The sequence below is a fragment of the Triturus cristatus genome, chromosome 2_2, assembly GCF_964204655.1.
Source record: "Triturus cristatus chromosome 2_2, aTriCri1.1, whole genome shotgun sequence".
In the NCBI taxonomy this organism is placed as follows: Eukaryota; Metazoa; Chordata; class Amphibia; order Caudata; family Salamandridae; genus Triturus; species Triturus cristatus.
In genome coordinates, this window is record NC_140582.1 from 1,106,152,663 (window position 1) to 1,106,166,777 (window position 14,115).

General features: G+C 42.6%; 1 protein-coding gene across 1 annotated transcript in view; it reads left to right on the forward strand.

The window, feature by feature from the left end:
- The window catches only part of SUCLG1 (succinate-CoA ligase GDP/ADP-forming subunit alpha), a 180,471-nt gene that overhangs the window by 129,155 nt on the left and 37,201 nt on the right, over window positions 1–14,115 (forward strand). The window contains exon 8 of the mRNA XM_085642659.1: window positions 5,318–5,506. Coding sequence (XP_085498785.1) covers window positions 5,318–5,506 — 189 coding nt within the window. The remainder of the gene's footprint in view (window positions 1–5,317; window positions 5,507–14,115) is intronic.

Genomic DNA, 14,115 nt, shown 5'->3' on the forward strand with positions numbered 1-14,115 from the left:
CAGCCACACTCATCGCTCTCTGCAGTGGTGGAACGCTCAAAACTTAGCAAAAGGACTGCCTTTCGTAGACCCGATTCCACAGACTATACTGACAACAGACGCATCCTTAACAGATTGGGGTGCCCATCTTCAACAATACACAGTACAGGGACTGTGGTCGGACAATTGCAAACGTCTCCACATCAACTACCTGGAACTTCTAGCAGTACTCCTAGCACTTAAAGCTTTTATCACCCAACAAGACTGTCTTAGTTTGCACAGACAACATGACAGCAATTTACTACCCACAGAAACAGGGAGGGACTCACTCTCTCCAACTGTCGTGCCTTGCACAAAGCATTTGGAATTGGGCAATTCACCACAAAATCTATATCCTAGCAGAACACTTTCCAGGAGTAAACAATCAGATTGCAGACCTGCTCGGCAGACACAAGCAGCAAGTACACGAATGGGAACTTCACCCTCAAGTTCTTCTTCCCTACTTTCAAAAATGGGGTTTTCCACAGATAGATCTGTTTGCCACAGTACACAACACAAAATGCCCAAGCTATGCATCCAGGTTCCCACACCCACCATCCAAGAGCAATGCTCTATGGCTGAATTGGTTAGGGATATTTGCTTATGCTTTTCCACCTCTCTCACTAATTCGATTACTGGTTCGGAAGCTCAGACAAACGTCCCTCACACTAATCTTAGTAGCCCCCACATGGGCTTGTCCACCTTGGTAAACCACTGTTAGAACTCTCAGTGGTTCCACATCAAAAGCTACATCTCACACCCTGTCCCCTCACTCAGAGCCGTGGAAAAATCAACCAAATCCCGGAGAGGTCAACCTAGTGATTTGGCTTCTGAAGTCATAGATTTTGGTTATTTACAACTGCCACCAGACTGTATGAATATTCTCAAAGAGGTTAGAAGACTTACTACCAGAACATGTTATGCAGCAAAAGGGAAACAGTGTGTTAACTGTTGTAACAACGACCGTATCAATCCACTTGATGCTTCTGTACAGAACATCATTTGTTATCAGTTGCATTTACAGCAATGTGGACTAACTTACACATCCATTCATTTACATCTAGCAGAGGTAGCTGCATACTTGCAAAATAGACAACACTTATCTCTATTCAGAGTACCAGTGATTAAAGCCTTCATGGAAGGATTAAAAAGGGTGATGCCACCAAGAATTCCCCCTGCTCCAAAGTGGAACTTAAACATTATCCTTACAATAATACTAATGGATCCACCTTTTGAACCAATGCACAAATGTCAGTTACAATTCCTATCATGGAAAGTTGCTTTCCCAATAGCGATAACTTCACTAAGGAGAGTTGGTGAACTTCAGGCATTAACTATACAAGAGCCTTTCTTTCAAATTCACAAAGACTGAGTGGTTCTTCGCACCAATCCTAAATTTCTCCGTAAAGTAGTTTCTGCTTTTCATATCAATCAATCAGTTGAGTTACCTATGTTCTTTCCTCAACCTGATTTTGTAGCAGAACAAGCCCTACACACACTTGATGTTAGATGAGCTATACTTTACTAGATAGAAAGAACCAAAGATTTTTGGAAAACAAAGCAACTATTTGTTGCTTTTTCTCCACCTCACAAGGGCAATCCTATATCTAAGTCAGGTATTGCAAGATGGATTGTAAAATGTATCCAAACACGTTTTGTTAAAGCAAAGAGAGCTTTGTTAGTACCCCCTAGAGCGCATTCTACTTGCAAAATAGGGTCTACTATGGCATTCTTGGGAAATATTCCCTTAGCTGATACTTGTAAGGCAGCAACATGTTCACCAAACACTATTGTGTAGATGTGTTAGCAAGACAGCAGGCAAATGTAGGCCAAGCAGTACTTTAGGAATTTACTGCTTAAGTCTATGCAAAGCATGTGATCTACAGCTCACATGCGTCTAACGGATAATGTTACTTACACAGTACACAGTACACATCTGGCATGTAGAGCTGTAGATCCACGTGTGCCCACCCACCTCCCCGGTCTAGTTGATGCCCATGCGCACTATCACCAAAAGGAGATAGAGAATTCTGGGATGGCTAGATGCCACAATTTGTAGGAAGTGGTCTTCAGGAGGAAGGGGGGGACCTACTAGCCCATTTTCCACTGACCATGTGCTACCCTGCGGTAATTTTCTGGGCATAAAAGGGTGCCCTTGGCACTCAAACCTCAAATCTCGATGAACTGGAAAAAAGGGCTGAAGGGCTTCCCTGCTGCACGAAAGGCCTGGTGAAGAGCGGCTGTATCGACGTGGACTACTCCGGCGGAACCTGTTGGCTACCAAAGGAGAAGGGTCTGTGCCTACCCACTCCTTGTGGAAAAGTCGTCTCCAGAGTCCAGTCAAAGCGAGAGACTCCAATGGTAAGCTAGCAGTCCTGTTCGCAGCACAGGGCCACAATAGCTAAAGAAGCCTGCTAGGGCTAGCTGGTAGCCCAGATCTTCGAATTGCCGCCACTCGCCGGCGTGCAGCACCAGCTCAAAGTTGCAACAGAGACTGCTGGACCCATGAGAGTCATCAGAGTATCCCTTGGTCACCCAGAAGGCAAATGATCGTCCAAAGGAAGATTTCACGGCGACTGGTGGCCCAGTGGGACCTGGACTTCTGGCAGGACTGAGAGGACTTTGAGGGATGTCAATCTTAGTGGCCAGGACGACAAGTTTGTGGACCAAGGGCTAGGCAGAAAGAACACAGTTGATCGCATCACAGCCACTGCATCTTTGAGCATCTTGTATCCCTTGCATCAGGACACTTCCATAGAAGGTTATGGCAAGGAGATAAAATTGCCTGGAACTCACTGAATGCTGGTTTTTCCTTCGAGGTAACTGTTTCTGAGGACCTTTCTAGTCTGCCTGACTGAGTCCCTGCCGGATTTAGTCACCAATAGTAACTCAAGGTAACTGCATTGATACTTCATGTTGGTGTCTAAAAATACAGTTTAGTTTTTGTAAATTGGTGTCAGATTTCTTGAGTGTCTCATTAATTTCGTTTACAATAGTTTTGGTGATGTTTAAATGCTTAACACTTGTTGCTTTATGCAAGCCTGACTGCTCAGAGCCTTTACCCCAGATGAGCTAAAGGTTTCATAAACAAAACCTACTGGTCCGAAAGGGGTTGAAAGTGTATTACACTGTGCGGTCGTTCAAACCGCACCATGTAATACACCTAATTTTCTCACTACTCAATAAGGCAGACTCGAAGGTGGAGCACTTTGGTTAAACAGGGCCAAAGGAGTCAATTGAACGGGGTGCTGACATCAGAATTAGTTTGTGTTAGAAATTCCCCCTTGTTTCTGGTGCTGAAAAAAGGCTGAGGCCTCTGCTCTTTACCAGAACTGTACCCTCTCAACCTTCTTCCTGAAGAAGGATAAATTCAGAATGCTCACATTGGCTCAGGTCCTTTCTGCCCTGGACCATGAGACTCCTAGCGTTAGACTTGCAGGACGCCTATTTTTACATACCGGTCATGCTGGCCCACACAGGTTACATGCAGTTCACTTTGGGTCACAAGCACTTTTAGTTCGCTGTGCTTCCCTTTGGCCTTACCATTGCCACTCAGGTGTACACAAGGGTGAAGGTGGTGGTTGCAGCCCAACTGTAGAGCTGACTGGCTGTTGAAGTCGGGTTCAACTCCAGATTATGGTGCACCTTCAGACTTCTGCGCACTTCTGCTTCCGCTGGGGTTCACTGTCAACTGCTGAAGTCACTCCTGACTCCCTCTGAGACACTATCTTTAATTTGAGCCTCCTAGACACAGTGCAGGTTGGGCCTATCCTCCAGGCCAGGTTGGGCCTATCCTCCAGACAAGGTTGGGCCTATCCTCCAGACCAGGTTGGGCCTATCCTCCAGACCAGGTTGGGCCTATCCTCCAGACCAGAGAGAGAGACATATATATATATTTTTTTCAGTTTTACGTCAGTACAACATGAGCCGGTAACCGGCTCAGCAATTAACACATCTACATTTCTCATATTGTGCCAGCATAATAAAAACAGAAATTCCAGGCACTGAGAATAAGTCAGCCGTACTGTGGGTATGAGGGTGCATATGAGAAGTGAAGGGTCTAATGTTGCAGTAAACTTGAAACTAGTTTGTTTTTTCCTAAGTAGCCAGTACTACCTCTGGCATCTCTGCTTCATGCTAACAGAATGATATTGTTCACTTGCAAATCATATTGACTATCGAGCAGTGTTCTTAAACTAAATGTAAGAAAAAATATATATATATATATATGTCCAGTGTAAGGCAATTTGGAGGCTGCTTAATTGGACATTACTTAGATTTTTACTTTCTGTTTGTTGCGTGACAGAGAGCAGCTTTAAGTAGTGTTGGCTTGGGTTGGTTACAACTCTTTGGGTGGCCTTAGTGAATGCTAAACATTTAAGCATGTTTTGGGTATTATGCCAACAAAACTAGCTGGTCTCTCAATGCCTTCAGTTTTTATAGTGGAGCTCCCAGTAAAAAAGTCTTCTGTGAATTGACCCCTCTCACTTGCGCTAAGAAGGCACAGCTTTCAGATGAGATTTTGAGATTGCTTTTGGGGCTTCCCAGCAGAGAATCATTTATTGAGGGCATATGAACCAGAGGCATACCTAATATGTCATTGCTGTTTCATTGCTTTCTATTCTTTCTTTGGTGTTGAAGTGCAATTGCTCACCTAAGTATCACGAGCTGCGTTTGCCTTTATCTGTTTCATAGTACATGTTAACCCAGGCATAAAAGCACAGTACAAGAGTATAACACTACTCTATCTGGTGTCTTGCGCATGATGCACTGTGCCCTCGTCAAATCACAAGTGTACTTCTAACATAGAAACCCAAATCAGTAACTGTTTGAAGAGATTTAACCTTCGTCAAGTCTTCTTAAGTTTGTGGAGCTTTGGGGTGGAGATAGTTCTGTTAAAATCCTGGGCACAGGAAATTAACATAAAGAATAGCATTGCTCTTGGATTGACTTATTGGCTTATAAATATATACAAGTCTCCACCTAAACCCTCACCCACCTCAATTTCACGTAAATGTATGCAGATGACTTGAGGAAGGGTCATTCTGCAGGGAAATCCTCTGCTTGGGCAGCTTCATTATTCATATATGGTGTTTGCCAGGCATTTCAGAATTTTTTCAGAATTTGAGATGAAATGTGTTTCAGAATACTCAAAAGGATCTGTCCTACTGTGACATCCAAACCTTTTTTGGTACAAAAAGTTGTATATTATTCCATCTTAGTTTGTCCTTAAGCCATGTTATAAAAAGTAAATAGTTAAACCACATTCTGAATAAATATCTTTGTTTTGTCTCAACAGGGTGCTGATGCCAAACCAGTAGTGTCCTTTATTGCGGGTCTGACTGCCCCTCCAGGCAGAAGGATGGGCCATGCTGGGGCCATCATCGCAGGTGGTAAAGGCGGTGCTAAGGAAAAAATTGCTGCTCTTCAGAGAGCTGGTGTTGTCGTCAGTATGTCTCCAGCTCAGCTGGGTAGCACTATGCACAAGGTACAATATAAAGATATCAATGCCTTTCAACTGTCCTTTTTAGATATGTGGTCAGAAATACAAAATTTAAAAGCTGTGTGTTCCTCAGGCGGACACAGGTTTAAAAACACGTCTGTTACTTATGTTTAAATCTGAAATTTTACATATTCTTACAAGCTTATCATTTATTTTGTATATTTTCTCAATTTAACTTGTCTTTCCATTTAAGTAATTCAAACTTCCAAGTCTGTGTTTGGAGGTCTGTAAGATTTATTTCTTAGAGCTACATACTTCCTATATAATATAAGTCATATAGCGTTGCTGATAAATTAAATGTATTGTTTCCAACTAGAAAATGAGCAACTTTTCAAATTTTAGAACAGAAAGTCTTAAAATGGGTTGGAAGTTTGAACTGTAATTTTATCTTGTAATAGTGAGTGTGCTTGGCAGTGAATAGACATAAGTTCTGTTTTTCAGAAGACAAGGTGGTTAGCTTCATTGTGGAGGGATGTTGAACTTCCTTCTTGGTATGCAGCATGCCTGCCATTTTGAACCTAAGAGAACTTTTAGAGTTGGATGTTGATGCTGAGGTTCTGTGTTAAATCTAGAAAGAGGCAGTTGGGATGAGTGATTGTATAGTGGATGGGTAGCTGGATGCGGAGGTTTGAAGCCCATTGTGTGCTGCAAACCAGTAGTTTGGATTTTCTTCTGTTGAGTTTCAGCAAACTTTCAACCCTACTTCCCCTCCCCATTTTAGCACAAAGGCAGGTTATTAACTTCGTAGAGTCTGTTGAATTGGCTATATTTGTTTGGGATACGCAGATAAATTTGACTGTTGTTGGTCTTTGGGTGATAAAGTAAGCTGTGGTAGCCTAGGATCTCCATGATGTGCAATGTTAGATTAAGACAACTGTTAAAAGGGATGAGGCTCATGGGACAGCACATGAATCCAGGCAAGAGTTAGAGTAAAGGACGTAGTCCATGTAGTTGAAATTGGACCCAGCAAAATGTTAAGAAGTCAAGTAAGGAATGGGATTTATGCTGAGATGCCAGATAACTAGAAGTCCTGATAAATCATGTTTAAGGCTGTGTGTGTGATGCCTTTTGTCATTTTGAATTGTCTTTTCCTCCTGAATAGCAGCTAGCTACTTGATTAACTCAGTCTTTCATAAACTTACGTTTTGTAGGCGTCTCTATAATTATGTTTACACACAAAAAAGTAGGGGAGAGAGGTACTGCTCCTTTCTCATGCTCCCTGCTGAAATCGCCTTTCAACACAAAGTGGGGGAAAGGAGGGAGGGTACAAGATGTGCATCCGTCTCTTCACAACATTAGTACGAAAACGAAAGGTTTCTTTCAAAACTGCCCTAACCCAATAGATAATGAGGGCTGCTGCAACATCCCTGCGCTCACCAGTGCCTGGGATGGAGCAAAGGGAGAGGTATGGAATTTAATGAAATATCTACTTGTGTATGGGGCGGGTTGCTTCATAAATCTACTTGCCCTGTAACAAATCCACTTGTCCCTTTTGTGCCATATAATGCTGCAAAACATTATGGCAGCAATCTCATTATATAAGAGCTCTGAAACAGCCTCTCTGATTATGCCAGGGCTACTTCCATAGTAGAATTTGAATATTAGCAATTCCCTTATGTTGCCACGTTTAACGCAAATCTACATACGGGGACTGAAGGTAATGGGAAGCAACGGTTCCAGGGTTGGAATGCCCTATTAAGTAGGTGCAGACCTACTAACTTGCCTGTTTTAGGGTTTTTACCAACTCTTTTCTAATCTTTTCTCATACTGAGAAAGGTTGGAAATTTACTCCTGACAATGGCAGACATAAAACGTCTTCCAGATTTGGGAAAAAAGTGGTTGGAGGGAAAGTAAACTTGCAAGCACTCAGATTTTCGCATAAGCAAATTTACACCTGCATATTTGCTCATGCTAAAATGCAGTTCACAAATATTTTCAAGGAGTACTATTTCTTGGCCTACTTCTGTAAAGTCTTGTGAATTCACGAAAGTCTTATATCTGCAGTTAATGCAAGGATATGGGTGCACTTTTGAGACTTTATTTAATAATTGGGCCCCTAATTAGGTCTGGCGTTAACCATGACCTTTTTTGCTTATTAAAATTCTATCTATCCCTCTTTGTCTATTGGCTAGCTTTACTGTGAGTGACCACATTCTGTTCTTTCACAAGGAGCATATCGACAGTCGTTTTGTTCAGTGCCAGGAACTACTGTTGCAATTTGTGCTTTTTGAGACCAAGACAATTTTTGCTTTTGCCAATGTTTGTTATAATAGTGAAGGCCCCACACCAATAAGGTTTTACAAAAACCATGCCAAAATAAGTCCTGCAATGGCAAAACCAAAAGGCTTAACTACTGGCTTTACCAATGCTTGTTTATTTTTATATTTCCCATACTTTAAACTAGTTACACTGATTTTCCCATATAAATATTTTTGGGAAATACTAGCATACATCAACGCATTTTACTAAATAATGCTGCAAACACCTAACATTTTACAGTAGTTTAGCAAAATGTTTTTGCATTTTTTTGTGAACATTTTATTTTGAAAGCAAAAATCAATCTTGCTTTTAAGTTTCTGCAAATATTTGCATCTAATCAGAGAGCATTCTGGGAGCAGTATACATAGCCTCATATTGCTAAACATTGAAAACGTGTGTGCACAATTCTATACTGGAACCACTGTCAGTAGTGCAGTCTGAGCTTACAACATTTACTTGGAGCGCTCATCCTAATAATAAAGGCTTTGCATTATTGAACCATAAATACAAGTTTGAACAGCTTTAACACATGGACACAAATATTACCTTAACTGCGGGCAATGACTTTCCCTGATCCATAATGTGGTACTGTAAACTGGCAGCCAAAGGGTTTGTGCTTTAGGGGGTTGGGCCTACTTGTCCCGAGGACAAAATACATATGAAAACTTATTGCCCTCTTATTTTTTTTTTTAACAGAGTTTTATATAGCGCAAACTTGACCCAAGGGTATTGGAGCGCTTTACACGAGCACCAGTTGCGTTAGATGAGCACACATTCATTTTTGTTAGGCACAGGGAGATTAAGTGATTTGCCCAGAATCACAGGATGTTCAGCGTCGTTGACTCAAACCCGGTTCCCCAGATGGAGGTAGACTGCCCTAGCCGTTAGGCCAACTCCTCTCCCTTGACCCTAAACAATATGTCCTTGGCATTGGGCTATAGGATTTCCACATCCCTGGCTTTAGGGGGGAATCAGTTGCATTGAGAAAGGCTGGAGGTCAGCTGAAACACGTTTCCATATTGCCCACAACGAACAATTTAATTGCTGTCAGATTGATTGAACATTTCGTGCCGTTTAAGTATTAAATGAGCCAATTTAACCGAACCTTCAATTGCAGGCTTTTCCTATGAATTGGAGTAGTGTTTGTATGTTAGAGGTGCTGGCGGCCACACTTCATTTGCACCACCTGCGGTCAGGCGCAAGCTGGTAAAAGCTGCAACTTTCTTTGGATATATATAAATATCTATATTCACTGAAAAACCATAGGTTTCAGGCACGTTATAGTTAGGAATTAGCATTTAAAAAACCTTAGAAATTCACTGAAAAAAACAGTTTTCAGGGGCGTTATAGTTAGCTGGACTTTTCACTCACAGTGATGTCATCAGTGATGTCATTTGAGATGTCATCAGTGATGTCATGAGTGATGTAATATGTGACGTCATCAGCAGTGCATTGCGGGCGCGCGAGTTAGTTAGCTGAACTAACTATAACGGGGGAATTTCAATGGTTTTGTACGAGTGAAAAGTCCAGCTAACTATAACGCCCCTGAAACCTATGGTTTTTTCAGTGAATTTCTAAGGTTTTTTAAATGCTAATTTCTAACTATAACGTGCCTGAAACCTATGGTTTTTTCAGTGAATTTCAAAGGTTTTTTTAAATGCTAATTTCTAACTATGCCTACAGAGATAGGACATGTGAAGAAAGAAGAAAAAACGCACAGAAAGAAAAAAAAGAAATGCAGAAAGAAGCAACAGAAGTCCACAAAGACGAAGAAAATTGCAGGAAGAACTAACAGAAGATCAGAAAGAAGCCTTGTTGCAAAATCATCCTGTACCCTCAACTTTTTCAGACGGATACTGGTGGTAACTGGGTCTGACTAACCAGTCCTAGAGCCAGTGCTATGTTAAAAGAACCTTGAAAACAAGGAGAGGGGACTCTTTAAGCCAAAGGCTGGAGTACCCAGAAATACAAGTATAAAAATATATGCCTATTGGCTATTGGTCAACAATCACTATCCTCTCAATCTTCAAACACACTCATATTGCACACTTTACTCTCCCCCTAACTGTTGGGTCTGTAAGAAGCACTTGTAATGAAACGAAGTAGATAAAAAAATCTGTATTTTAATAATCAATGTAAATTCATCACTAATATTTTATATGAAACATAATAAATCATACACATAAAGATCGTATACAGTTTAAAATGATAAAAGCACCACACACTTTGTCACAATTGTTTCAAAACATTTTCCATGCCATAAAAAGGAGAACAGTAATCGACAAGCAATGTGTCATACATCTGTCAATTTGGATTTGTTGAAGGCAGTGTCAGACATAAGTTACTGATCCCTGTCTTTCCCTAACTGTACCAAATTTAACACTTAAAAAACAACAGGCGTCGACGCGTTTCGGTGGTGAAACCTTCACATAGAACCACCTTCCTCAGGACTCAAGCTATTTTCTCCTTGTATATATAAGTGTTCAATTATGATGTCGAATTCACCGGTACAATTGTACTGCGGCAAAAGTGTCTCCAAAGATGGAGTACTTGTAGATATCTTGACGGAACGTTGGAAACTTGCAGAAATTGCTCAATGTTTCTCAAAGGACGCAAAGACGGGGTAGACTTCAATTCAAGTTCAATTTGTTTGCCGGAAATGGTCTCGGTCACTTTCTTTTCTGGAGCTATGTTTATTCCAGGTGGATGTCAATCCCTCTCTTGTGTTTTCTTATTGTTCAGAAAGGGGCGAGCATATAGTTTGTCATCTCCCTTGATTTTCATATATCAGGGTCGTGTATGTATTCCTCCGTCTTTCGTCTATTCTTCCGCTTTCTCGTGTATGTATTCCTCCGTCTTTCGTCTATTCTTCCGCTTTCTCGTGTATGTATTCCTCCGTCTTTCGTCTATTCTTCCGCTTTTCTGAGAAAGCGGAAGAATAGACGAAAGACGGAGGAATACATACACGACCCTGATATACGAAAATCAAGGGAGATGACAAACTATATGCTCGCCCCTTTCTGAACAATAGGAAAACACAAGAGAGGGATTGACATCCACCTGGAATAAACATAGCTCCAGAAAAGAAAGTGACCGAGACCATTTCCGGCAAACAAATTGAACTTGAATTGAAGTCTACCCCGTCTTTGCGTCCTTTGAGAAACATTGAGCAATCTCTGCAAGTTTCCAACGTTCCGTCAAGATATCTACAAGTACTCCATCTTTGGAGACACTTTTGCCGCAGTACAATTGTACCGGTGAATTCGACATCATAATTGAACACTTATATATACAAGGAGAAAATAGCTTGAGTCCTGAGGAAGGTGGTTCTATGTGAAGGTTTCACCACCGAAACGCGTCGACGCCTGTTGTTTTTTAAGTGTTAAATTTGGTACAGTTAGGGAAAGACAGGGATCAGTAACTTATGTCTGACACTGCCTTCAACAAATCCAAATTGACAGATGTATGACACATTGCTTGTCGATTACTGTTCTCCTTTTTATGGCATGGAAAATGTTTTGAAACAATTGTGACAAAGTGTGTGGTGCTTTTATCATTTTAAACTGTATACGATCTTTATGTGTATGATTTATTATGTTTCATATAAAATATTAGTGATGAATTTACATTGATTATTAAAATACAGATTTTTTTATCTACTTCGTTTCATTACAAGTGCTTCTTACAGACCCAACAGTTAGGGGGAGAGTAAAGTGTGCAATATGAGTGTGTTTGAAGATTGAGAGGATAGTGATTGTTGACCAATAGCCAATAGGCATATATTTTTATACTTATACTATGTTAAAAGACACTCAGAATACAGTGAAAACACCTACATACACTAGGGAACACTATGCGTTGGGGTCCCCCTGTGATCAGCATGACCTCCTCTGTAAGCCCCTAGTATAAAATAAGGCAGGGGATTAAAACTACCTCTTAAAACGCGCCACAGGGCGTGTTTGCACACGTCACCTTAGACAGACCCACCCCTCCTGAGGCGAAAAGCCGGGAGACGCTCTACCCTTTTTAAAATTGTATTATTGTGCTCACTTGTGTGTGTTGTGTCCGATTTTAAAACACTTCATTCACCACCACTCGCTTCGCTTCGCGTTTCAGCCAGCACCCCGCACAGCTGATTGGAAGCTGTCGCGGAGGGAGACACGCCCATTCAACAGGCCACGCCCCCTTTAACCACTACAAAAGCGCGCGCTGACTGAAAGCGGCGCTTAGACAGACCCACCCCTCCTGAGGCGAAAAGCCGGGAGACGCTCTACCCTTTTTAAAATTGTATTATTGTGCTCACTTGTGTGTGTTGTGTCCGATTTTAAAACACTTAATTCACCACCACTCGCTTCGCGTTTCAGCCAGCACCCCGCACAGCTGATTGGAAGCTGTCGCGGAGGGAGACACGCCCATTCAACAGGCCATGCCCCCTTCTACTCCTCCTTTCCCCTATAGCCATGTGCAACTACAGTACGCGCAGCGGACGAGCGCAGCGGGCGCGCCGTTTGCGCGCCGAAGGCGCGCTTAAGGCAAGCTCGTCTGCGCTCGTCCGCGCCCGGCCGGGCCCAAGGGCCACGTCCCCTGTTTCTTCCAGAGGCGACAGACTGGTATACAGTCCAGACCTTCTATGCCAGCTACGGCCACCTATCTCTCCTAAATGCGGCATCCCGCTACACCCCTTGGAGATTCCTCGACGCTGTAAGTACTGCAATTTAGACCTATGTATTTCAACCACCAAACCAACAGGCGAGTTAATGAATTACTCCATGTTTCTTTTAAACTGTAGGTCCCTCGTAAAACACTGCCTTGAGATCTCCCTATTATTAGAGGAACACTCTCCAGATGCAATGTTCCTGACTGAGACCTGGCTGAACCAAGACTCTCAGCCAGACCTAGCACAAGCTATCATCCCAGGGTATCAGATAGCACGAGCAGACCGACCACTGGGCCGAGGTGGCGGCCTCGCGATTATATATAAAGAAAGCTATATCTGTCGTCACTTATTGGAAGATATTGAGGACTGCGAAAACCTCTCTTTCGCCATCGAATTTTCTCCTAATGCCTGTTTCACCGGCATTCTCATCTACCGCTCCCCCGGTCCCATAGGACAATTCAATACTTCCTTGCTCTCTGTGACCTCTCAGTCGGTTGTCTCTCCCTCCAATTTCTCCCTACTTGGAGATTTTAACATTCATTTTGACAACCCACTAGACCTTTCGGCACAAGAGACCCAGTCAAGCTTGGCTGCATATCAACTCGAGCAACGGGTTCCATCTGCCACACACGAAAAGGGACATCTGCTGGACCCTATTTTCAGCAACTGTGACCAGCTTAAAGTGGGAAACATAACCAGACTTCCCTGGTCAGACCACTTCTTAATAGCCTTCAATTGGACCACAAGTAAACCACCCTCGTCCTCATTTACTATTAGGAAAACTCGTAACTGATCCAAACTCCCTATTGACAACTGGGCACAAGCTCTTTGCACCATGAGACCCTTCCTCTCCCAAGACCCAACTGCTAACAACAAAAAATATGAAGAATGGATAACCACCTCTCTGGACCAGGTCCTCCCAGAACACGCACCAAAATCTAAGAGACATAGCAAAACAGCTCCCTGGTACACAGAAGTGCTCAGGAACCACAAACGTCTCTGTAAAGAGCAGGAGAGAAAGTGGCGCACTTCATACAATCCTGAAGAAAAAGCCACCTACAGGGAAATGATCAGGAACTATAAATTGGCCATTAAATCTTCGCAAGCTGCCTTCTACAATCTTAAAATAACCACGGCAAAATCCAAATCTAAAGAAATCTACCGTATAGTCAACTCCCTGATCAAACCCCCGCCTCCGGTTATAGATAACAACAACTCACCGACTAAATGCAATGATCTGGCGGAATTCTTCTTCCAAAAAATTAACAAAATGTATCTCTCTTTCCCCAATCCTCCCTCTGACTCCCCTGGCCAGAACCCGTACCTGACCTCAAATTCGACCAAGTGCCTGGAGTCTTTTCCCCTGATAACATTGGAAATCGTACAGACACTGGCACAACAAATAAAATCCGGCTCCCCGTGCGACCCTGCCCCCCCAGGCTCATTAAACCTTGCCAGCACTGCGATTTTCCCCACGCTCCTGGAGCTCATGAACTCCTCCATAAACAGTAGGACGGTCCCTTCAACATGGAAGCATGCTATGGTGCGGGCCCTGCTGAAAAAACCTTCCCTAGACCCGGCCAACCCCAGTAATTATCGTCCGATCTCATTACTGCCCTGGGCATCGAAAATTCTGGAAAAACATGTCAATACCACTCTGACAATGTTTTTTGAGGAA